Source organism: Danio aesculapii, chromosome 2, assembly GCF_903798145.1.
Source record: "Danio aesculapii chromosome 2, fDanAes4.1, whole genome shotgun sequence".
NCBI classification, from domain to species: domain Eukaryota; kingdom Metazoa; phylum Chordata; class Actinopteri; order Cypriniformes; family Danionidae; genus Danio; species Danio aesculapii.
The window spans coordinates 56,328,605-56,353,248 of NC_079436.1; the positions used below are offsets into that span (position 1 = coordinate 56,328,605).

Below are 24,644 nucleotides of genomic sequence, written 5' to 3' on the forward strand. Positions count from 1 at the left end.
CCCTAAACCTAGCGAACATTTCGTCCACCAGTCACTGTGCAGATGTGGAAATGCTTTGGTTCAGCACAGCATATTCCTCTGGCCCCTTTGTAAAAACAATCCATGGCAATCAGAACAAAAAAGTTGCTTTGTGATGGGAAAGGGACCAAGGTGTCCACCCCAATCCTCTCCATCCATGCCCCAAACAAGTACTGCTGCAATGGTGCTTGAGAGCATTGCAGTGTACGTGTGGCTCTTTTTCCTGGCAGCACCCCAGCCAGTAAAACCGCTGCTACAACCGGTGCACAGTCTTGGCGTTCCTGAAATGGCTGGAACCCATTGCCCCATGCAACCATCAGAGCACCTCAGACTGGAAAGTGAAAGGAACAAGGAGTTGCAGGTGGTCGATTCGCCCTCCAGGGGCCTGCCACTGCCTGTAGATCACGCCATCGTGGAGTTCCAGGCTGCCCCACCGAGAGTGTAGCGCCTCAATCTTAGGCCCCTTTGATGGGATAGCCGTCCAGTCTGGTCTTACTCGAGCTTCCAACCAACCCTTGACCACACTCGATGAGTGGCCTGCTGCTGGTGCAGCTGCTCAACTGTAAACATCTCTTCATCTCCGCCACTGTCACCCAGCCCTGCTGCTGCCAATGTTTCCAGTTCTCTTTCTTCTGTCCACAGTATCTGCACTCATCAGTGAGGCATAGATGTATAGAGAGATCATCTACATTAACATGCTGCTTTCCTGGTCTGTGCTGAATTTTGAAGCCATACTCTTGCAGCATTTCCAACCACCTTGCCACCAGCCCATCTGGCTACCAGAATTTCAGCACCCAGGTGAGGCTAGCATGGTCGATTCTAAGTGTGAACTTAGTACCAAATAAATAGGGCCTGAAGTCATAGACAGCCAGGACCACCCCCAGCAACTCAGTGGTTCTTCTCTGGATGGAAGCTGAGGCTTCAGCTGTAAGAGGCTACCACTTGCTCTCCTATCTGACCTCCCTGGGAAAGTATAGCTTTGACCCCAACATTACAGTATCCACCAGAAAGGGCTGGCTGAAGTCAGGAAGGACAGGAGCATAAGAGAAGGCAGCATTTAGCTGTCCACAGCACAGTCCTTAGACCAGCTTAAATGTCTGTCCTTTTCAGTCAGCAGATGCAAAGGGCTGGCGATGGTTGCGAAGTCCCTAACAAAATTTCTGTATTAGGAGGCCAGGCCAAGGAAGCTCCTAAGCTTAGTGATGTTGGTTGGTGGGGGCCAGTTCTTCACCACAGCCGCCTTTTCTGGGTCAGTTGCAACTCTGCTCCCACTGACTTGTAGTAGTAGGCCTCCGTCAGTCAGTGTTAACCATGGATGTGGTATCCTAATTCTTATCTTGAGACATTTCCAATTGTCCGATTGAGACAGCGTCTTGGTGGCTGAAGAGGCCAATACGAGAAAGGCATTCTTTGCCACAGAAATCGCATCGATTGGTGGCTCCCTAGCTGTCATTGTTCCACACCTTTCGACAAACTTGCTTGTCCTCTGACGCACACATCATGTTCTTTTGCCCTGACTTGAGCTGTTTGGTCAGGGTGCACCTTCACTTCAGGCGGTCTGCTGAGAGGTCTTCCCAGGACTGTGTGGTTATGTCGAGTTCTTCACCACAGCCACCTTTTCTGGGTCAGTTGCAATTCTGCTCCCACTGACTACATGCCTCAGAAATTGCATCTGACAGGTGAGCAGGTTGCATATGGCTGGGTTTAACCACAGTCCAGCACTGTGGATGGCTGTCAGTACCTCTTTTAAGTTGAGGATAGCCTGGTCAAAGTCTCTTGCATGAACTAACAAATCGTCCAAATAAACCACACAGTGGGTGCGGGGAATATATTTAAGGACTTGCTCCATCAGTCTTACAAAGGGGCCCGGGGCATTACACAAACCAAAGGGCATCACCCTAAACTGCCACATTCCTTCGCCTATAGTTAATGTGGTCTTAGGTCAGGCCTCTTGTTCTAACTCTACTTTTCAACACCAAATTGCAACTATAGGCGCAGAAGAGGTACTTTCAGTAGGTTTAATTATTTCATTATCAGACATATTTTAAATCAGTTCCTCTGCAGCTTGGCAAGTGGCAGATGAGGGGGCAGCAAGCGAAAGGGTGCAGTGTGGCTGGTGTCAATGTAGCGCTAAACCAGGCCTGCCCATAGTGTCCATAAAGTCTTTCAGCAGGCATTGCAACTGCTCCCGCCGTGGCACACTTAAATGCTCTCCACTCCACCCTCTCAGCTCCTCAAAGGCAACAGTCTCAGATGAGGATGAGGCAGGTGGAACTTGCACTGATAATGGACGGGGAATGCAGGTCCGCAGTGCCACAAGATGGTGTAGTCTACATGAAAGGTGCCAAGGCCTGGGATGAGGATTCCATCACTGTCTCACCCGAGGGGTGTTACCCTGAGGCAATCTTGCCCATGGTCGGGACTTAGGAACTTACGGCTGGGCAGTCTCTGGCAAAGTGCCCTGGTTCCCATATGCCCATGTATTTAACTAATATAATCCATAAATCAACTCTAATCCATTTCCTATTTCCTCTAATCCATTTCACCTGGGTATGGTGCTGTGGGCAAGGTCATTCAATATGATTTGAAAAGCATTTGTATTATTTTTAAATATTTACTATAAATCATCTGTTTATTTCCACAGTGAGAATCATTAGCATCATTTCCACACCTGAACCAAAGACTCAAGAGGAATTAGTGCTTAAGTGTAAGTCTCAACATTAAAGGTTATAATTATATATTCTTATTATATATCATTAATCAGAATAAATGAATGATATGGAACTGCTCAAAACAACCCTAATTTAAATAAAACACTATATATGAACTATATGCAAGTTATATATATGCAAGGTGCAGTGGGTGATTGTCTTCAGAAACATTTTTTGTTGTACTGGTTTAAAGTCTCTTCCCATTCCAATAGTACTGATTAAAGATAATGATCTAAATGTGTTTATATGTATTTTTAAATTCTGGACAAGGCATAAGACTAAAAAATGTTCATGCAATTAAATATTGTCTGACCGATAAATAACTCAATTACTACAGGTTTCTCAAAATGTCTGTCAACACATTTATTTATTTATTTATGCGCAGTCTCTTTAAGCAGACAGATACGTTACTCACGCGCACACATGAGGCACACATCTACCGCTGACAAAGATACGTCATCTTGCAAACTCTGCATTAACCTGAACTGAAGCCTAGGCTGGTTGGCTGGTTTTAGTGGGGTTTTGGCCATTTCCAGGCTGGTTTCCAGCCATTTCCAGCCTGGTCTTAGCTGGTCAGGCTGGAAAATGACCAGCTAAAACCAGCTTGACCAGCCTAGCCAGGCTGAGAGCCCAGCCAAAACCAGCTATGTCCAGCTTAAACGAGACTGGTCAGGCTGGTTTTAGCTGGATTTAGCTGGTCATTTTCCAGCCTGACCAGCTAAGACCAGGCTGGAAATGACTGGAAACCAGCCTGGAAATGGCCAAAACCCCTCTAAAACCAGGCTGGTCAACCAGCTAAAACCAGCCAACCAGCCTAGGCTGGTTTAAGCTGGATTTTTCAGCAGGGCAACGATCTAAAGGATGACACCACGGCTGAAGTATTTCTTTTTGACAGGTATACTTTAAAACTATTTTAGCCATTCAAAGCTGATGTAGATCGTGTTCTTGTTTATGAATGGGTTTAAATGCACGGTAGTGTTGTTCAGGAACTGAACACGTGAGGCGAGACATTGCCTATTTTTAAGTTCATGGAGTACCTATTACAGCATCAATAATATAGTCAGTTAAATAGACCTGAGCATTCATTTAGCTGTTCAAGTGTAAAAGGAGACAAGCGATGTACGAGGATCAGCGAGCACAACTGAAAATAAAAAGTCACTCGTTGTCTTGGTAACGTAAACATAAGTGTAATGTAAACAGATGACAGGATATTTCTGTATTAGCACTCCTGTTTTCTGGTCAGATTATTATTTAGTTTAATAACGAAACATAAGTAAATGTGCTCCTCTGCCTAACCAGCTTTACTGAGGTGAAGTATGATTTATGTTCACACATTGGTTTTAAACAGTGACAGCCTGTGACAGTTTTGGGAAAATATAATCCTGCACCCGCTGGCCTGTCAACAACTACGCTTGATAAAGTGTGTGTCTCTATAGAGTTTTCTAACTGGTGAATGACATGAACTAGTGTTATATCCAATCAGTGCCCGTTCTCGCGTTCATTTAAAGAGACGTGGCTTTGGATGGCAGGGGAGGGTCGTAAAAATCTCTAAGCTATTACGCTAATTCTAGCATTCTGGCAGATCACCTACTGCACCTTTAAGTGTTAGTTAGTCTCAGCCTCAGACGTCACGCTCAGCACAGACCTTTGGCTAAATGTCTGATGCACACAGCACATTTTTCTGGAAACACTTCAGCAGATCCTCGGTCATCCTCTGATTAGTTTATATATACAGGATTTCTGTTATTGTGAGGATCACTGTGATGAGCATCTATCAATTTGACTTAAATGCTCATCATTTCATTATTGTGACAAAACAAGTGTGCCTGGTCAAAATAAACAGAAAAAGTAAGTACTGGTGATGTGTTGCTTATTCCTGTTGTACCGTATCGTATCAAATGTAACCGCGAAACATTTTACACCCCTAGGAACACTGACATATTCATTACCCCTGAGGTTATTTTCGTTTGTTTCTGGATTTTGTTAGTGTGTGTTAGTTTGACTGTGGTGAACCTCCGCCTTTTGGTCTGCTTTTGCTTTCAGTCGTTCTCACCGGAGATTCTGCCGTTGGGAAGAGTAATCTGCTGTCGAGATTCACACGAAACGAGTTTAACCTGGAGAGCAAGAGCACAATAGGAGTGGAGTTCAGCACCAGGATCATTCAGGTGGACGGAAAGACCATAAAAGCACAGATCTGGGACATGTCAGGACAGGAGCGCTTCAGGACCATCACTTTTTCGTGAGTACAGGCAGTGCTTAGTGGCTGATTTGTACAAAGGCCCAATTCTAACTCAATTTTTGTACCCCTACCTCTTCCCCTTAGCCCTTATAACCAAGGGTTAAGGGGTAGGGCTTCAAAATGTACCCCTAAGAATTGGGACAGCACTACAGCACCTGCATACATCATCATATGTCATCACTATCTCTTGCTTCATATGAGATCAGACGATGGCGACTGCTGTAGTTATTACAGTTGTGCTTCCCTACTGAAAAAAAACAGCTAAAACCAGCCTAGGCTAGTTGGCTGGTTTTAGCTGGTTGACCAGCCTGGTTTTAGAGGGGTTTTGGCCATTTCCAGACTAGTTTCCAGCCATTTCCAGCCTGGTCTTAGCTGGTCAGGCTGGAAAATGACTAGCTAAAACCAGCTTGACCAGCCTAGCCAGGCTGGGAGCCCAGCCAAGACCAGCTATGTCCAGCTTAAACCAGGCTGGTCAAGTTGGTTTTAGCTGGATTTATCTGGTCATTTTCCAGCCAGACCAGCTAATACCAGGCTGGAAATGGCCAAAACCCCTCTAAAACCAGGCTGGTCAACCAGCTAAAACCAGCCAACGAGCCTAGGCTGGTTTAAGCTGGATTTTTCTGCAGGTTATTTATTGGTATATATTTTTAGGAGATCACTGAAGGCATATATATATATATATATTATGTTATCATAATGATCTAATGTGGTAATCATAACTGTAATGTGTGTTTACACAGCTGCCATATTCATCTATGTAAACACACAAAAACAGCATTAACATTATAGCAGATACTGTAAACAGCTCATTACTAGCCACTAGACTTTTTCTTTTGTTTTTTCTTTTCCAGTGTCATCGAGGGACAGAATGTTGTGGGACTGTTGTTCAGGAGTTATTATTAGGGATTATAGGTCGCGAAATTTAGCGCTTTTTTTTAAGCATGATGATAAAACACGAACACGGTTATGAATGTATTAAAACATGTGTTTGTTTGTTGGAAAAATTCATAATAATGACAGAAAATACTCATTTGTGGATCTCCTAACTTCCGGGTTCAGTAATACTGCCGTTGTGGCAGGTGTATTCTGGGAAATTTTCTTACCCCTTGGTTTCAAGTGTGGTCATGAAAAATCTTCGTTCAAAGGGCTATTCACCCCTTCCCCTTAGCCCTCACCAGAGCTATTCAATTGGCGGCCCGCGGGCCACATGCGGCCCAGAATCAACCTCCGAGTGGCCCAGCCGTGGTTCCACCCATAGATAATAAATTTATATATATTATTCATAAATTGCTATTTAATATAATTATATATATCTTTTGACTGCTTTCTTTAATAACACAATACTTGTACTTTTACTTTTAGTATTTGAGTGGTAAATTTTAGAATAAACTACTTGCAGTATTTAAGTGGAAGTGCTAAAGTATTCAATAGTTTTTGTACTTAAGTATGGTGCTTAAAGAGCACTTCAACTTCTACTCAAGTCACTTCTTTGATAGAGCTCTCGGGGCTACCTCAGATTCTGTTAATTCAGCTCTTTTTGTATGCACCTTTTGCTCTGCAAACTGACCAAAGTTAAAAGAGAAACAACAAATAAACCTTGTGTGTTTCAATAAATTTGTTTGTGTTGGTTTTAAAATGTCATCACAAAGCCGCAAAAATGACTGGCCCAGCTAACTTTCTTTGTTTGACAATCTGGCCCAACTGAATTTGTAATTGAATCGCCCTGCCCTACACTTTCAAGCTATAAGGAGAATTGGGACACCCCTACTCCCTAGCGTGAATGCACAAAACGAGTGGTAAGGGCTAAGGGGTAGAATTGGGATTGGGCTAAAGTCATTCATTTGAGTTGAAAATGTGTAATTTTTAAAAGGAGGTGTGGCACCAAACCCCACCCCCAAACCCAACCGTCATTGCAGGATGAGCAAATCATACTAAATCGCACTAATGAGATCATACATATTCATACGAATTAGGCGCTATATTAAAATATTACAAATTGCTGTGAGATCATCACACACCTGAATGATTGAGGTTTAGAGTTCAACGACTTCTTAAAGTCCTGTACTCTAAACTACAACTGAATGCTGAGATTTTTGATGGTGTGTTTTGTGTGTGTGCAGGTTTTATCGTGGTGCGGTCGGTGCGCTGCTGGTGTATGACATCACCAAACACCTGACCTATAAGAACATGGAGCGCTGGATTAAAGAGCTGCGAACTCACGCCGACAACAACATCGTCATCATGCTGGTGGGCAATAAGAGCGACCTGCAGCACCGGAGGGCCGTGCCCACTGATAAGGCCCGGGCTTTCGCAGGTACAGCACCCCACAGACAGCCTGAGACTGGAGGATGAGCACAGATGGAATAATTATGACCCATATAAAAATTCTATAGTATTATATAGTAAATACTAGTGTTTTTGAATGGTAAATACTTGAATTAATCTGTTAGACATGATTTACATTGCATTCATAGATATATACATGTACATATAGATCAGGGATGGGCAAACTCGATCCTGGAGGGCCGGTGTCCCTGCATAGTTTTGCACCAACCCTAATCAAACACACCTGCTTGTAGCTTTCTAGTGATCTTGAAGACACTAATTAGGGTGTTCAGGTGTGTTTGATTAGTGTTGGAGCAAAACTCTGCAGGGACACCGGCCCTCGAGGATCGAGTTTGCCCATGCCTGATATAGATAATGCATACTGGCTTTGAGCATGTGTCAATACCGCCGCCATATTGGTACAGTGCTCCCAGGACAAAAGTCATCCAAACACACTTAGGCAAGCCTAAAGCCAATGTGAAGATGCTGGACTTTAGCACTGTGTACGGGTGTAGTAACGAGCAAACTAAGAAAACAAAGCTTATTTTCATAGGTAAGATTTTGTTTTTATGATTTTGTATGTGATGAAATTGTGTGCTCAACAAGTAACGTTATTGATGATGATACAGTCTCTCACTGCACTGATCACAAGGCAAATTAGCACCAACTTGCACCAAATACTCAGCTCATGCTAGCTTGGTTGAAGAAAACCAGCAAAAATGGAAATGTAACATGACAACAAGATGCTGCTGTGCCAGAAACGTGTATTATTGTTGGCTAAGTGAAGTAGTGGCTAGTTTTGGAAGTAACTTATAAGGGTCTGATAACATAACAGTGCCTGCGCCTCAATGTGCGCACTGTCCACCCTAAATATTACATATGTTATATGGCATTTAGATTAGAAAGGTGTATATGCACACTGAGATGCAGGGATATCAAGGGTTCACATGAATCGTTCATAACAGAGCTTCATACACAACCGAATCACACCCTCCATAACTTAAAAGTGAAAGGGGGTGTGTTTCAGCACATATGGATGAGACCAAATTTAACAGGGAGGGAAGATAATACATTAGCATGCACACAAACACACAATCTTTATCAGCAATGCCTCTGCGCTCGACTCATGTATTCATCAATAAGGAAAGGGGACATTTCATTTAAAAAAGAAAAATTTGCATACTGACCAGCGGGAAAACTCCTGATCACATAGACATGTATATATGAGTGTATATCTCTGGCTCCAGATGGCCAGTCCTGCACTGCACCTTGGTCCCACTCCCACATTCATTTCAAAGGAGCGCTACCCTGTACTAAAATGGCGGCTCTATTCACGAATTCCTTCCAATAGACAACAATAGCATAGGCAACATCTAATGTAAATATCTATACACTATATTAAGGCAAACATGTCTTGATCCCCAGAGTTCCCTTTTAGAGCTAGTCATATTAAACACCAGAGATGTATAGTAATGAAGTAGAACTACTTCACTACTGTACTTAAGTACTAAAAGGCTGTATCTGTACTCTACTGGAGTATTGTTTTCTCTCCTACTTCCACTTTTACTTCAGTACATATTTTCGATGAGTTTAATACTTTTACTCTGATAGATTTTTTCTGTGCTGCATCGTTACTCGTTACTAGAGGGTGTCAAAATTATTGACATCGGTTCAGTAATAGATTATACCCGGTTATTACATACTGATGTCATTTATCTCTTATGCACAATGTCACAGTAGAATATTATAGCGAAGGAGGCGAGGGCGAGTAAATAACGCTCTTACTACAATGAAGGCGGCACAGCACACGAGCCGCTATTTCACTACTACAGAGAAATGCTGTAAAACTCCATCTTTACCTCTCTCTCTCTCTCTCTCTCTCTCTTTGGACGTTTGACCCGCTGGCGTGTTTGTGAGGTAACTTTTCCTCTCCTCTTGGCTGTTAAAGCGATACTTGTGGATCCAGACACGAGCGCGCCTGAGGTGCGAGTTTTCTCCACGTTGTCTATTATGGATTACCTGTGATTACCACGTGTTATGCACATATAGACTGTAACCGCGGCTGTTCTTCCTGCCATCGGTGAACAGCGCTTTCATTTCTAACACTGATTTGCTTTATTTTTGCTTTATTATTTGCTATAAATGCTCGTGCTATCTTCTGTGCATGTGTTATAGTTTTGTTTGATACATTCAGAAAGCGTTCATATATCTTACTGCTGTATTAAAGAACTAAATTGTATTACAAATAATATATAAATATAAATATATTTACAGATTTTAATTAAAAAATTCTTGTGCTGTGAAGAAAAAATCTAATTATGTATGGAAAGCATCGTCAATGCACCGTGAAAGCATGCCGGGATGCACCGAGATATCGAATTGAACCGAATCGATGGCATGATAATCGTAACCGAACCGTGAGACCAGTGTAGATTCACACCCCCACTCGTTACAATTAGACCTTTTTATTGGCTGCTGCATGGAGGGCGCCATAGCGACCAGCGACTTCCGGTAGAATGTTTAGGACTTCCGTTTACAGCGTTTACAACCGGTAATTTGCGATCCGAAAATGGGTTTCAGTAGCGTTTTGAGTGGATTATGGAGTGTTTTTGTGACACACAATTTTGAAAGGTGTGTGTTAAAGCCGTTATAACCTGTCAGATCTGTGATTCAAGCGCGAGAGAAAAACAGTATCGTAAGCTGTTTCTTTTCGTTCTGCTTAATCACGTGCCCCAAATAAAGATATTTAATATAAATAAAACACCATGATGTCTTTTAACTGCTTTCTTTAATAACTACATTACACAATACTTGTACTTTTACTTTCAGTACTTGAGTAGTACATTTTGAAATAAACTACTTGCAATACTTAAGTTCAAAAAACGTTGAATACTTTAGTACATCCACTTAAGTATGGTGCTTTAAGAGCACATTTACTTCTACTCAAGTCACTTTTTGATAGAGTACTTGTACTCTTACTTAAGTCTGGGTCTCTAGTACTTTATACATCTCTGTTAAACACCTTGCGCTTACTTTCAGAGAAGAATAACCTGTCATTCATCGAGACGTCAGCTCTGGATTCAACTAATGTTGAAAAGGCCTTCAAAAACATCCTAACAGGTACAAACACACATGATCTCACAGTAGCATAAAGCAACTAGCATGATTAACATGACAGATAGACCAAAATTATTATAATTAGGAAAGAAAGTAAAAGGAAATGAAATATTTCTTAAGGGGGCTAATAATTCTGATCTTAAAATTATTTTAAATCTAAAAGAAATCTGCAAAAACAATTCAGTTTTTCTGTCAATACGGGGTGCTGTGTGGATATTGAGGGAAAAAAGGAACTTGATTTTAGCAAATCACTGCAATATAACAGAGTGAATATTTTAGGGGGTCTGAATACTTTCCACTGTTTATAGTCATATTGCACAGCCCTTGGCTCAACTAATCAGATTTAAGAACGAATGTCTCTAATGTTTTGTTGATTGCTAACTCCTCCTAAACAGCATTAATCTGCCTCTTTCTCTGTGTGTTTGTACAGAAATCTACCGTATCGTATCACAGAAGCAGGTCGGCTCATGACGAGTCTCTTGGGAAATAACGTCAGTGTCCGGCCAACGGCAGACGAACAGAAGAAATGTTCTGCTCATTCACTTACAAAATATTCAAAAGCTACCATTCAAAAGTCTGCGGTCGTCATGATGTCTGATTTTAAAGTTATCGATACTTTAAATTAATAAAGAAAGCTTTAAATTGATCAACATGAATAAAGAACGCTAATTGATGCTGTAATTAATAAAGAACACTTTAAATTGATCAACTTTAGACTTCAAACATGTGAACTACAGTAAAAGAGAGTAAAGCTGCTGCTAGAGTAAACCAGAGGACTTTAATGTCATGATTAACATGAGGAAAAGCCTTCAATTGAACTGATTACTGTAAATCTTAAATATCAGAGGAAACTGTGAAGCTGAAACAGAGTAGATCACCTCAGATCTGCTGTAGGTTTGTGTTGATGGATGTTTGGCTATCTATCGATCGATCGATCGATCGATCTTATCTATCTATCTATCTATCTGTCTGTCTGTCTGTCTGTCTGTCTGTCTGTCTGTCTGTCTGTCTGTCTGTCTGTCTGTCTGTCTGTCTGTCTATCTATCTATCTATCTATCTATCTATCTATCCTACCTGACAAAAGTTGCCTGTCAGGTCCTGTGTTCCACATGTTTGTTTTCACCATGTGACCTTCCCCATGTGCTCCTTCATTCTAGTTCCCACCATTCCATCATGTTCATTATTTCCACCTGTGTCTCACCCCTGTATGAAATCAGTTTCATCATCTCCAGTGTATTTATAGTCTCTGTATCTCGTTATTCATGGTCCGGTATTCTAAGTTCTAAGCTTCCTCGTCACCCCAATGCCTCCTGTGTTATTGATGTCCTTCCATGTGAGTGTTTGTAAATAAATCCACGTGTTTGATAAATCCTGCGATCCTTTTGCCTTCCTGAGAGAGTCAAGGTGCTACATGTCCATCCAAGTTTTAGGAACAGTTGATCGTTTGGTATCAGAAGTGGCTTATATGAAAGGTAAAGGCCTCTAGATTACGCTTATTTGACCACAATAAAATATGATCAGGCCTTGATTTTGAATGATTTCATTAGGACAGTAAGGTCTGACTCTGCTTAGACAAAAGTCTCGTCACTGAACCTTCAATAATGTCCAGTATAGAATATGTGGTCATGCTGCAGTGGAAACAGAATGAATATTGTGTCTGACTCCATCATGAGCTTGGAGGACTGCATCCATACATCTCTGCAATGACTCAAATCACTGATTAATAAAGTCATCTGGAATGGCAAAGAAAGCCTTCTTGCAGGACTCCCAGAGTTCATCAAGAGTCTTTGGATTCATCTTCAATGCTTCCTCCATCTTACCCCAGACATGCTCAATAATGTTCATGTCTGGTGACTGGGCTGTCCAATCCTGGAGCCCCTTGACCTTCTTTGCTTTTCAGGAGCTTTGATGTGGAGGCTGAAGTATGAGGAGCGCTATCCTGCTGAAGAATTTTCCCTCTCCTGTGGTTTGTAATGTAATGGGCAGCACAAATGTCTTGATACCTCAGGCTGTTGATGTTGATCATCCACTCTGCAGATCTCTCGTGCGCCCCCATACTGAATTTAACCCCAAACCATGATTTTTCCTTTACTAAACTTGACTGATTTCAGTGAAACTCTTGGGTCCATGTGGGTTCCAGTAGGTCTTCTGCAGTGTTTGTGATGATTGGGATGCAGCTCAACAGATGATTCATGGGAAAAATCCACCTTCTGCCACTTTTCCAAATGATCAACTAGAAGTCAAGTTATTATTTATTACTCTTACAACTGAGATCAACGACAAGACTTTCGTCAGGTAGTGGATATAGTTAGTTAGTTTTTTATTAGTACTTTTTGACTTTATGTAAAGCAGTATGTCTGTAAAAACAGGTCTGCAGAAACACAAGCTGATGTAAATGCTTGACCATAATTGTGTCCTACGGTTTTTGCATTTGATTTGTTTTTACCCAAAACACACTAAACCAGCAGAAACAGCTTCACATTCACACACACTGAATAACACACATTATAAAGCTCCTTTCAATGCAGTAAATGTGCACAAAGAGCAGAAAGAAGAGTCTGTTTTCACATCAGCTTTATTTGTGTTGTAGATTTACATCATCATCATGACAGCTACAGATCTGTACAGACACACACTGATCAACACAACACATGCAGCGACAATACAGCAGAAAACATCCACACACACATCCACACACACACACACACTGACTGACTGATGCTCATAATAATGCAGGAATCTCCAGATAAGGCCATTTTATTCCTCAAAACCCCAAACACATGTTTAGAGCTGGAGAGAAATGAGGCATTATTCTGTCGACGCACTTCTGATTAAAAAAAACAACAACAACTCATGATCACATTTACAATAATGCACATTACACACACTTCTTCAAATATTTCTCAATAAAAATATTCCTTTCGACAGTATTTACTATTATATTTTCCTTCTGGAGAAAGTCTTTTAGTTCGGTTGGAATAAAATAAATAAATATTAATAAACCTAACCTGCCTAGTAACCCAAATAAAGCCTTTAAATGGCACTTTCAATAAAAAAAACATTAATTATGATGTACTGTCCTCATGACAAAGACAAAAAAACAACTAGTCATTAACATTACTATGTTTAAAAGTGTGTTTTCTGAATATTTGAAAATGAATTAAAATTTGACAGGAGGGTGAATGATTTAGTCTTTACAGTAGGGTAGTTTAAAGAAATCCATATAATTAAAGGTGGTAAACAAACGGACATTACTTAAATCTCCGCCCCTTTTAAACATCTCCGCTAAAGTTAGACACGCCCCTCAATGCTGATTGGCTGCAGGTGTGTTTTAACTCTGATTAAAGCATTTTCAAATATTGCTTGTTGCATTTTTTTGTGTAATACGTGAAGTTTCACAAACTAATTTCGAGAGGAGCACGTGATATGATTGACTGCAGCTGGCCACTCATCTACATTCACTAGTTAGCCAATCAGATTAACTCACTATAAGTAGCCTAGCTAGAACTACTCTCTTATCTTCGTTTTTCCTTAGAAACCCCCCATCCACCCCTTCTCCTCCTTTCTTCCTTTACCACGGGGCGCTCTCAAGAACCACCTGATCTTGTACTCCCCTCACATGCTCTATGTGCCCTGGGCTCAACTATCTCCGAGCTCAGGGTTCTCTCCCGGGACAGCATGCCAAACCTGCTAACAGTTGTCAAACAATATCTAAGTGTGAACTCTTGAATGTGTGTTAAAAAATGTTAAATAATATACAATTATTATGTAAAAAATATTAATGTAATGCATAAATGTCTTAATTATTGCACAATTTTAAAAATTGATTGAAATATGTAAAGATATGTAGAAATATTGCCTCCAAACCTCAAAATATTACATCAAAATGCATACAAATTTGTGCTGTCAAAAGACTAATTGTGATTAATCGCATCCAAAATAAAAGCTTGTATTCATGTAATATATCTGTGTACTGAACATTACTTTTTACAACAGTTCTCCAATCTGATTGGCTGATAGCCGTGCAATATTCTGCTATATCAGCACTCGTACAGCCTCCTCACACTTGTGTATTACTCCGCCCACAGAGAGTGACAGCAGATCAATAAACTCACTACAGTTTGACAAATATTGCTGCTGATGGAGAACATCATGTACTTTTGAGGCTTTTCAGGGGAGAATGTAGATGTTTAGATTGCACCTACAGTATGCAGTTTATTAATAGGGATAGTGCTTATTTTAAATATTTATAATTTTGGAGATTGGCAGCCATCAGCCTGTCATACTGAGCAGAGCAAAGATGGTTGCGCCACAAGATGGTGACAGAAACCACATAATAAATACTTAGAGGAGAAAAACTCAGCGTAAATTCAAACTACAGCTGATCAAATCATTATAAAACAGGTACGTGACATTCTAAGTTGATCTCTCTCTTTTGTATGTTGTATTGCTGTATTTATACCATAGTAATCTGGTGGTGTTTCTGCTAGTGTTTGCTTTGCTTTGGCTTTTTCAGGGTTAATTATTGTGATCTCCCGATTGCAACAGAAAAATACTGGGAAATCTCTGTAGACTGGTGTGAGCAAAATCAGCTGTTTTGTCATCACTTTAGACATTACGCTAAAGAATCATTCACTAGCTCTAAAGTGATAGTTGGTGAAGTAGCAATGATTTCTGCTGTTCTGACATTAGCTGCAGATGTGAATGAATGGCGGAAAAAAGTAGTTCTTAAGGGTTTTTAAGACTCTCCGTGTTTGATTTTCTGTTTAGTATGCATGATTATGCCATTAAACTGTTGTATAAATGCAATATCACATGAGTAGCAGTATATCGGCACGGCTGGGGCACTAAGGAACTCGGCCTGTGGCCTAGTGCCAATGCACGCCTGTGATACTGCTCATATATATATATATATATATATATATATATATATATATATATATATATATATATATATATATATATATATATATACACAAATTAAATAATTAAAAAACAATTCTATATAAATAATATGGTTTTCTTTTTTTGTATTTTATATACGTTTTACTATATATGTATATATATATATATATATATATATATATATATATATATATATATATATATATATATATATATACAGTGAGCACACATAAATTATGCAAGAACAAACTTATTTTACATGTAGTTAATTGTTTGACAGGACTAATAAAAACTGATTTAAAATAAATCATTAATTTTTCTTCTACTTAGTCTCTATTTCAGAGGTCACCACAGCGGTATGAACCGGCAACTATTCCAGGATATGTTTTACACAGCGGATGCCCTTCCAGCCACAACCCAGTACTGGGAAACACCCATACACACTCATTCACACACACTCATACACTACGGACAATTTAGTTAATTCAATTCCCCTATAGTGCATGTGTTTGGACTGTAGGGGAAACTGGAGCACCCGGAGGAAACCCACGCCAACACTGGGAAAACATGCAAACTCCACACAGAAATGTCAACTGGCCCAGCAAGGACTCGAACCAGCGATCTTCTTGCTGTGAGGCCACAGTGCTAACCACTGAGCCACCGTGTCGCTTAGAGTTTTATCCTCAGCTCATTTTCGGTTGATGTGCATTACTGTAAATGTGATTTTTCTTCTAATGGCTGCTTATATATATATATTTCTGTCATTTACAGATGCTGCATCTGTGCATTTTTTCCTATTGATTAAATACACGTGTATATAAAAATGTCTGTTCTGAACTGGATCAACTTAAAAAAACAGACACAAAAATATAAAAAAGTTTTCATAGGTGTACATAAAACTGACAGATAAAAGATGACAATAAATTAAAGTTCATTTTAAATAGCAAAACGTTTCCTTGGAATGAAATAAAGCTTGAAGTTTAACACATTTAAACACAGAGTCAGACGATCAGCATGAAAAATGATCGTTCAGTTGATTATGTTGATTGACTATAAACACACACTGCTTATTTCATCTCTCGCTCACAAAATATGATCATCTGAGAAATCTCAAACAAACACTTTACAGTAATATTACAGTACCAGAAACACCCTTAAAATAAGAGGCATTTATATGAGGAGAATGTCCTGAAGTATTTATAACAAGTGCTTAAAATAACTTCACAAAAATAATCAATTAGAAACATGAAACTATTAAAAATAAGAAACATTTAAAATTGTTTGACTTAAAAAAATATATACAGTGTTAAAATAAATGAATGAATGAATGAATGCTGCGAACGTGCAAAAAATATAGTAGTGTATATATCATTATATACTAAATGATATTGTAGTTTAATTAATTATAAACAAAACTATAAAACATGATTATTTATATAATAAAATTATTTATAAACCTACATTTAATTAGAGAATGGAATTTCTATTATTACAAAATATTGTTTTATTTATTTATAATAATAATAATAATAAATAATTATATTAACAGCTTAAAATAGGAGAAAATCAGTCTGCTAGGTTCTCAAAAAGACTTAAAGAGTCCATATTATGGGTTTTTGAAAATGCCCTTCCATGTAGTGTGTAACACAGATCTAAGTGAAGTGAAATATCCAGCTAAGGCTTAAATCTGTTAATGTACAGTGTTTAAAACTATTGATTCATCTATAAAAGAGTCGACTCATAGTGCTTCAAACGAGTCGTCATGATAACGAGTCATTAGGTGTTTCGCGATGACGCAGCCACGAAACACAAGCCTCGCCAGTAGTTACGCGCGCAAACCAGGGAGATTTGAAACCTGCGGCCCCGCCCACTAACACAGAAAAAACACTAGACACACACACACAGACGCCGCCGGTCCAATGAAGTCACGCTGTGCTCAGATGGATAATATTGACAGTCTCTACCCAAAGATGAGTTGTGAACTGTGAAGAGTCAGTGGTTGAGGTTTATTCACTAGTGTAAGTAAGTGCGATTAAAATTGTTGCCTCGTTTAACTTGCAAATTATGTATTTATTGTGTTTTGTTACTTGTTAACCTGGTACAGTACACGCGGTTACTCTTTAGTAGAGAGAGAAAAAGAACAGGTCGAGTTTGTGACGCCTAGGGGCTAGGAGACAGGAGACTCGCGTCGCTTTCCCTAGTTCTTCTGAGGAGCGTTGTGTGTGTGTGTGTGTGTGTGTGTGTGTGTGTGTGAGAGAGAGAGAGAGAGAGAGAGCGAGAGAGAGAGAGAGAGACTCGCGTCGCTTTCCCTAGTTTTTCTGAGGAGCGTTGTGTGTGTGTGTGTGTGTGTGTGTGAGAGAGAGAGAGAGAGACTCGCGTCGCTTTCCCTAGTTCTTCTGAGGAGCGTTGTGTGTGTGTGTGTGAGAGAGAGAGAGGGAGAGGGAGAGGCTAGGAGACTCACGTCGATCACCCCAGTTCTTCTGAGGAGGGTTGTGTGTGTGTGTGTGTGTGAAAAAAGCCTTACACTATGAAGCGCGTGTGCACTGTGACTACTTTTATATTGTAGATTAGCAGCTGGGCATTTCACTCTGTCTCGTGCTGAAGCCTGTCACTGTCGACCAATCGCAGCAGGCTGTCATCGGTCCAATCAGCGCAGATTAGCTTCGCGCTGAGGAGGGGTTTGGGAACAAATGAATCGCTGAACGATTCATATGGGAGTCGCTGGTATAATTAGGTAAAAATAAATGCAGATTATAAGACCATCAAAGTGTTTTATGACCTTGCATGCATATTAGACTGTTGTTGGAGACCCTTACAACCTACATATGACCCTATTTCATGTATAATATGGGCTCTTTAAATGTAACAATTTCAATTCTGAAGCATAAATTATTATTATTATTATTATTATTATATAAATAATAATGATAATAATAAATAATAGTTCAAATAAGAGAAAATCAGTCTGCCCAGATATTAAGTCCTCAAAGAGTTTTAAATGTAATTTCAATTCTGAAGTAAAAATAAACTTTACTATATTATTATTATTATCAATAAAAATAAAATAATAATAATAATAATAATAATAATAATAATAATAAATAAATAAATTAACAATTTCAATAAAGTAAATAAAGTAATTTTCTTTAATTATTATCATTAATATTAATAATAATAATAATAATTATAATAATTATTATTATTATTATAAATAAAAATTATAAAATTAAAAAAAAGAAGAAAATCAGTCTGTCAGGTTATCAAATCACTTAAATTTAACAATTTTATTAAAGTAAACAAATCATTTTCTTTAATTATTGTCATTATTAATAATAACAAGAGCTTAAATAATATGAGAAAATCCGTCTGCTGGGATATTAAGTCCTTAAAAAAAGAATAATAACAATAACAACAATCTGAATATCATCCTAAAATAGGAGAAAATTAGTCAAAACCTTTACATTTAACCATTTCATTTCTGAAATTAAAATTATTCCTATTATTATTTTTATTATTATTTTAAATAATAATAATAATAGGCGGTTCATTCCACTGTGGTGAGCCCTGATTAATAAAGGGACTAAGCTGAAAAGAATATTAATAATAATAATAATAATAATAATAATAATAATAATAATAAGTAGAAGAAGAAGAGCTTAAAAAAAGAGAAAATCAATAGGTCAGGATATTCAGTCCTAAAAAGTCTTAAATATCATTTAAATTCTGAAGTAAAATGATAACATTATTATTATTATTTTAAAATAAGAGGAAATCTGTCTTAATTCAGGAGATGAAGTTCTCAAAAAGTCTTAAACTGAACTCAGTTGTACTCCTCAAGCAAACGTATCTTGTTTTAAGCATGTTCAGGCACTGCAGGATCAAACCAATGTGTTTTCATGAACATGATGTCAAACAATAAAACAGTCCAGCAGAGATCCCTCCTGATGTGAAAGAAAGCCCACAGAGAAGAGAATGTAGAAGAGAAGCGTGTTCAGACTCACGTGATGATGATGATGATGATGATGATGAAGATCAGTGTTTTCTGGACTGCACTAAATCAAGCAGATCATACAGTACACACACTCTAGTACACCAGAACACACACAGGAGGAGTTGATGTTGTATACTGAGCACGCTCCACACTGAAGAAACTCGCTTTCACAGGATGATTGCATGATTGTTCTGCAGGAAGTCTAGTTGCAATGCATTGTGGGTGGTCCACAGTGGCCAGTGGTATATTGAGGGATGCTGGACTCTCACACGCACTCAGTTTTAGAGAGAGAAACGTTCTGGAAAGTGGCACCAGGTAGAAAAGGAGTGCTGTTTCTTTTGTGGAAGCTTCTTCAGGATCAACACTTCATCACATCATCTCTGAGTCTTCTGATCCTCAAGTTTACTGTACAGAGAGACAGAGAAGATGAAGATAATAAAGATGATGAAGAAAACACACACGTCTACTGCATGCATATAACAAGCAGGCTCATTGGAGATACAGTCGAAATCTAAATTATTCACCCTTACATTTTCTTTTTCGTCTTCACATATTTCCCAAATGATGTTGAACAGATTCAGGAAATTTTCACAGTAATTCCTATAATATTTTTTCTTCTGGAGAAAGTCTTATTTGTTTTATTTCAGCCAGAATAAAAGCAGTTTTTAATTTTTAAAACTATTTTAAGGTCAATATTATTAGCCCCTTTAAGCTATATTAGTTTTGGATTGTCTACAGAACAAACCATCGTTATACAATGACTTGCCTAATTACCCTAACTTCACCCTAATTAAGCCTTTAAATGTCACCATGTGTACATTTTCGACAATCTTAAATACTGTACGTTACTGGCCACGTTTTGTCATATGTGCCATTTCACGTGAATCCACCAGAGGGCGCTGTGGACATTTCTGGAAATCTCAGAAACTGGTAAGCGGTACCACCCTGTAGCATTCATTTTACACACAAAATGCAGCCGCAAGTACCCTGAGGCACATGCAGCCCTGTGCACAGTTTCCCAATGAACCTGTGTTGGCTTATAAGCTGTGTGTACACTAGGTAGAGCAGAAGCAGCTCACTACACCTGATAATATTCCTGCTTAACTTACATATTTAAGTTGAATCAACTAAAAGGTGCAGAAGGTGATTGCCATGCTCACATATACACGCACACACTCACAATCATTCTGCATGTTAAAAATATTCATAACAGCATAATTTGGTGTTATATTATATGGTCTTATTTCTTATGGAGGGCGTCACAGTGGAGTTTGCATGTTCTCCCTGTGTTCGTGTGGGTTTCCTCTGAGTGCTCCGGTTTCTCCCACAAGCCCAAACACATGCGCTATAGGGGAATTGAATAAACTAAATTGGCCGTAGTGTATGTGTGTGAATGCAAGAGTGTATGGGTGTTTTCCAGTGTTTGGTTGTGGCTGGAAGTGCATCCACTGCGCAAAACATATGCTGGATAAGTTGGTGGTTCATTCCGCTGTGGCGACCCCTGATTAATAAAGGAACTAAGCCGAAAGGAAAATGAATGAATGAATTACTTATGGATACGCAAACTAAATTAATTCCTCATATTGTTATGTTTTATGAGTACATTCACAATACAACTATATCCAATATACTATTCATTATGATCAATTATTTTAATGACTGCATGTACCTGTAGTTCATAGGATCTAAAGGTTGTGTTGATGCCGTTTCCATTTGACTGCATTTAACAGTCCTAATCTTGAATATTGTACAACACACACACACTTATATTAGCATGTTCTTGGACTTTCTTACACACACATGCAAACACAAACACACACTTGTACAGCTATCTTTATAGGCTCTCTTCACAGCTGTAATGATGTTTCAACTGTACAAACTGTATATTCTCTCCCTTAACCCCCGCACCCAGCCCTCACAGGTAATAATCTGCACATTTACATTTTCAAAACACTTCATTATGTCTGGTTTCGGAGAGGTTTTTCGCATGGAGACCCAAAAAAGTCTCCACACAAGGTCAAAATGACTTGTTTTGCTATACTTGTGGGGACATTTGGTCCACAAAATAGGAGGAATACAAGGTTATTAAAATTAAAATGCACTGTAAATTAAATTGTAAAGTAAATTAAAATGCACTGTAAATTAAATTGTAAAGTAAATAAAATGCACTGTAAATTAAATTGTAAAGTAAATAAAATGCACTGTAAATTAAATTGTAAAGTAAATTAAAATGCACTGTAAATTAAATTGTAAAGTAAATAAAATGCACTGTAAATTAAATTGTAAAGTAAATAAAATGCACTGTAAATTAAATTGTAAATTAAAATGCACTGTAAATTAAATTGTAAATTAAAATGCACTGTAAATTAAATTGTAAAGTAAATTAAAATGCACTGTAAATTAAATTGTAAAGTAAATTAAAATGCACTGTAAATTAAATTGTAAAGTAAATTAAAATGCACTGTAAATTAAATTATTGTAAAGTAAATTAAAATGCACTGTAAATTAAATTGTAAAGTAAATTAAAATGCACTGTAAATTAAATTGTAAAGTAAATAAAATGCACTGTAAATTAAATTGTAAAGTAAATAAAATGCACTGTAAATTAAATTGTAAAGTAAATAAAATGCACTGTAAATTAAATTGTAAAGTAAATAAAATGCACTGTAAATTAAATTGTAAAGTAAATAAAATGCACTGTAAATTAAATTGTAAATTAAAATGCACTGTAAATTAAATTGTAAAGTAAATTAAAATGCACTGTAAATTAAATTGTAAAGTAAATTAAAATGCACTGTAAATTAAATTGTAAAGTAAATAAAATGCACTGTAAATTAAATTGTAAAGTAAATAAAATGCACTGTAAATTAAATTGTAAAGTAAATAAAATGCACTGTAAATTAAATTGTAAAGTAAATAAAATGCACTGTAAATTAAATTGTAAAGTAAATTAAAATGCACTGTAAATTAAATTGTAAAGTAAATAAAATGCACTGTAAATTAAATTATTGTAAAGTAAATTAAAATGCACTGTAAATTAAATTATTGTAAAGTAAATTAAAATGCACTGTAAATTAAATTATTGTAAAGTAAATTAAAATGCACTGTAAATTAAATTGTAAAGTAAATTAAAATGCACTGTAAATTAAATTGTAAAGTAAATTAAAATGCACTGTAAATTAAATTGTAAAGTAAATAAAATGCACTGTAAATTAAATTGTAAAGTAAATAAAATGCACTGTAAATTAAATTGTAAATTAAAATGCACTGTAAATTAAATTGTAAAGTAAATTAAAATGCACTGTAAATTAAATTGTAAAGTAAATTAAAATGCACTGTAAATTAAATTGTAAAGTAAATTAAAATGCACTGTAAATTAAATTGTAAAGTAAATAAAATGCACTGTAAATTAAATTGTAAAGTAAATAAAATGCACTGTAAATTAAATTGTAAAGTAAATAAAATGCACTGTAAATTAAATTGTAAAGTAAATAAAATGCACTGTAAATTAAATTGTAAAGTAAATTAAAATGCACTGTAAATTAAATTGTAAAGTAAATAAAATGCACTGTAAATTAAATTATTGTAAAGTAAATTAAAATGCACTGTAAATTAAATTATTGTAAAGTAAATTAAAATGCACTGTAAATTAAATTATTGTAAAGTAAATTAAAATGCACTGTAAATTAAATTGTAAAGTAAATTAAAATGCACTGTAAATTAAATTGTAAAGTAAATTAAAATGCACTGTAAATTAAATTGTAAAGTAAATAAAATGCACTGTAAATTAAATTGTAAAGTAAATAAATGCACTGTAAATTAAATTGTAAATTAAAATGCACTGTAAATTAAATTATTGTAAAGTAAATTAAAATGCACTGTAAATTAAATTATTGTAAAGTAAATTAAAATGCACTGTAAATTAAATTGTAAAGTAAATTAAAATGCACTGTAAATTAAATTATTGTAAAGTAAATAAAATGCACTGTAAATTAAATTATTGTAAAGTAAATTAAAATGCACTGTAAATTAAATTGTAAAGTAAATTAAAATGCACTGTAAATTAAATTGTAAAGTAAATTAAAATGCACTGTAAATTAAATTGTAAATTAAAATGCACTGTAAATTAAATTGTAAAGTAAATTAAAATGCACTGTAAATTAAATTGTAAATTAAAATGCACTGTAAATTAAATTGTAAAGTAAATTAAAATGCACTGTAAATTAAATTATTGTAAAGTAAATTAAAATGCACTGTAAATTAAATTGTAAAGTAAATAAAATGCACTGTAAATTAAATTGTAAAGTAAATTAAAATGCACTGTAAATTAAATTGTAAAGTAAATAAAATGCACTGTAAATTAAATTGTAAAGTAAATTAAAATGCACTGTAAATTAAATTGTAAAGTAAATAAAATGCACTGTAAATTAAATTGTAAAGTAAATTAAAATGCACTGTAAATTAAATTATTGTAAAGTAAATTAAAATGCACTGTAAATTAAATTATTGTAAAGTAAATTAAAATGCACTGTAAATTAAATTGTAAAGTAAATAAAATGCACTGTAAATTAAATTATTGTAAAGTAAATTAAAATGCACTGTAAATTAAATTATTGTAAAGTAAATTAAAATGCACTGTAAATTAAATTGTAAAGTAAATAAAATGCACTGTAAATTAAATTGTAAATTAAAATGCACTGTAAATTAAATTGTAAAGTAAATTAAAATGCACTGTAAATTAAATTATTGTAAAGTAAATTAAAATGCACTGTAAATTAAATTATTGTAAAGTAAATTAAAATGCACTGTAAATTAAATTGTAAAGTAAATTAAAATGCACTGTAAATTAAATTATTGTAAAGTAAATTAAAATGCACTGTAAATTAAATAGTAAAGTAAATAAAATGCACTGTAAATTAAATTATTGTAAAGTAAATAAAAATGCACTGTAAATTAAATTATTGTAAAGTAAATTAAAATGCACTGTAAATTAAATTGTAAAGTAAATTAAAATGCACTGTAAATTAAATTGTAAAGTAAATTAAAATGCACTGTAAATTAAATTGTAAAGTAAATAAAATGCACTGTAAATTAAATTATTGTAAAGTAAATAAAAATGCACTGTAAATTAAATTATTGTAAAGTAAATTAAAATGCACTGTAAATTAAATTGTAAAGTAAATTAAAATGCACTGTAAATTAAATTGTAAAGTAAATTAAAATGCACTGTAAATTAAATTATTGTAAAGTAAATTAAAATGCACTGTAAATTAAATAATTGTAAAGTAAATTAAAATGCACTGTAAATTAAATTATTGTAAAGTAAATTAAAATGCAC

General features: G+C 36.2%; 3 protein-coding genes across 3 annotated transcripts in view; 2 read left to right on the forward strand and 1 right to left on the reverse strand.

The window, feature by feature from the left end:
* Positions 1–2,725, forward strand: part of LOC130214480 (E3 ubiquitin/ISG15 ligase TRIM25) — a 9,765-nt gene extending 7,040 nt beyond the window's left edge. Inside the window, 1 exon segment of the mRNA XM_056446219.1 lies at positions 2,663–2,725. The gene's annotated coding sequence lies outside the window, so the exon portion shown is untranslated.
* LOC130238799 (ras-related protein Rab-11B-like) lies at positions 1,673–11,779 on the forward strand. Its single transcript, XM_056469914.1, has 6 exons — positions 1,673–1,697; positions 2,249–2,433; positions 4,727–4,968; positions 7,089–7,282; positions 10,333–10,413; positions 10,841–11,779. The coding sequence occupies exons 1-6, from the start codon at positions 1,673–1,675 to the stop codon at positions 10,879–10,881; spliced, it is 768 nt and encodes a 255-aa protein (XP_056325889.1). The 3' UTR covers positions 10,882–11,779.
* A 7,215-nt stretch (positions 11,780–18,994) lies between these two features.
* Positions 18,995–24,644, reverse strand: part of pip5k1cb (phosphatidylinositol-4-phosphate 5-kinase, type I, gamma b) — a 113,128-nt gene continuing 107,478 nt past the window's right edge. The window contains exon 17 of the mRNA XM_056446150.1: positions 18,995–19,711. Within this exon, the coding sequence (XP_056302125.1) occupies positions 19,709–19,711 (3 nt within the window). The 3' untranslated portion in view covers positions 18,995–19,708. The remainder of the gene's footprint in view (positions 19,712–24,644) is intronic.

Excerpts from the sequence above, each read along its gene's own strand:
- LOC130238799 (XM_056469914.1), top strand. The coding sequence starts at position 1,673 with ATGCCTCAGAAATTGCATCTGACAG. Across the intron at positions 2,434-4,726 it reads CTGAGGCAATCTTGCCCATG|TTTGACTGTGGTGAACCTCC; the intron begins GTCGGGACTTAG and ends AGTGTGTGTTAG. Across the intron at positions 4,969-7,088 it reads TTCAGGACCATCACTTTTTC|GTTTTATCGTGGTGCGGTCG; the intron begins GTGAGTACAGGC and ends GTGTGTGTGCAG.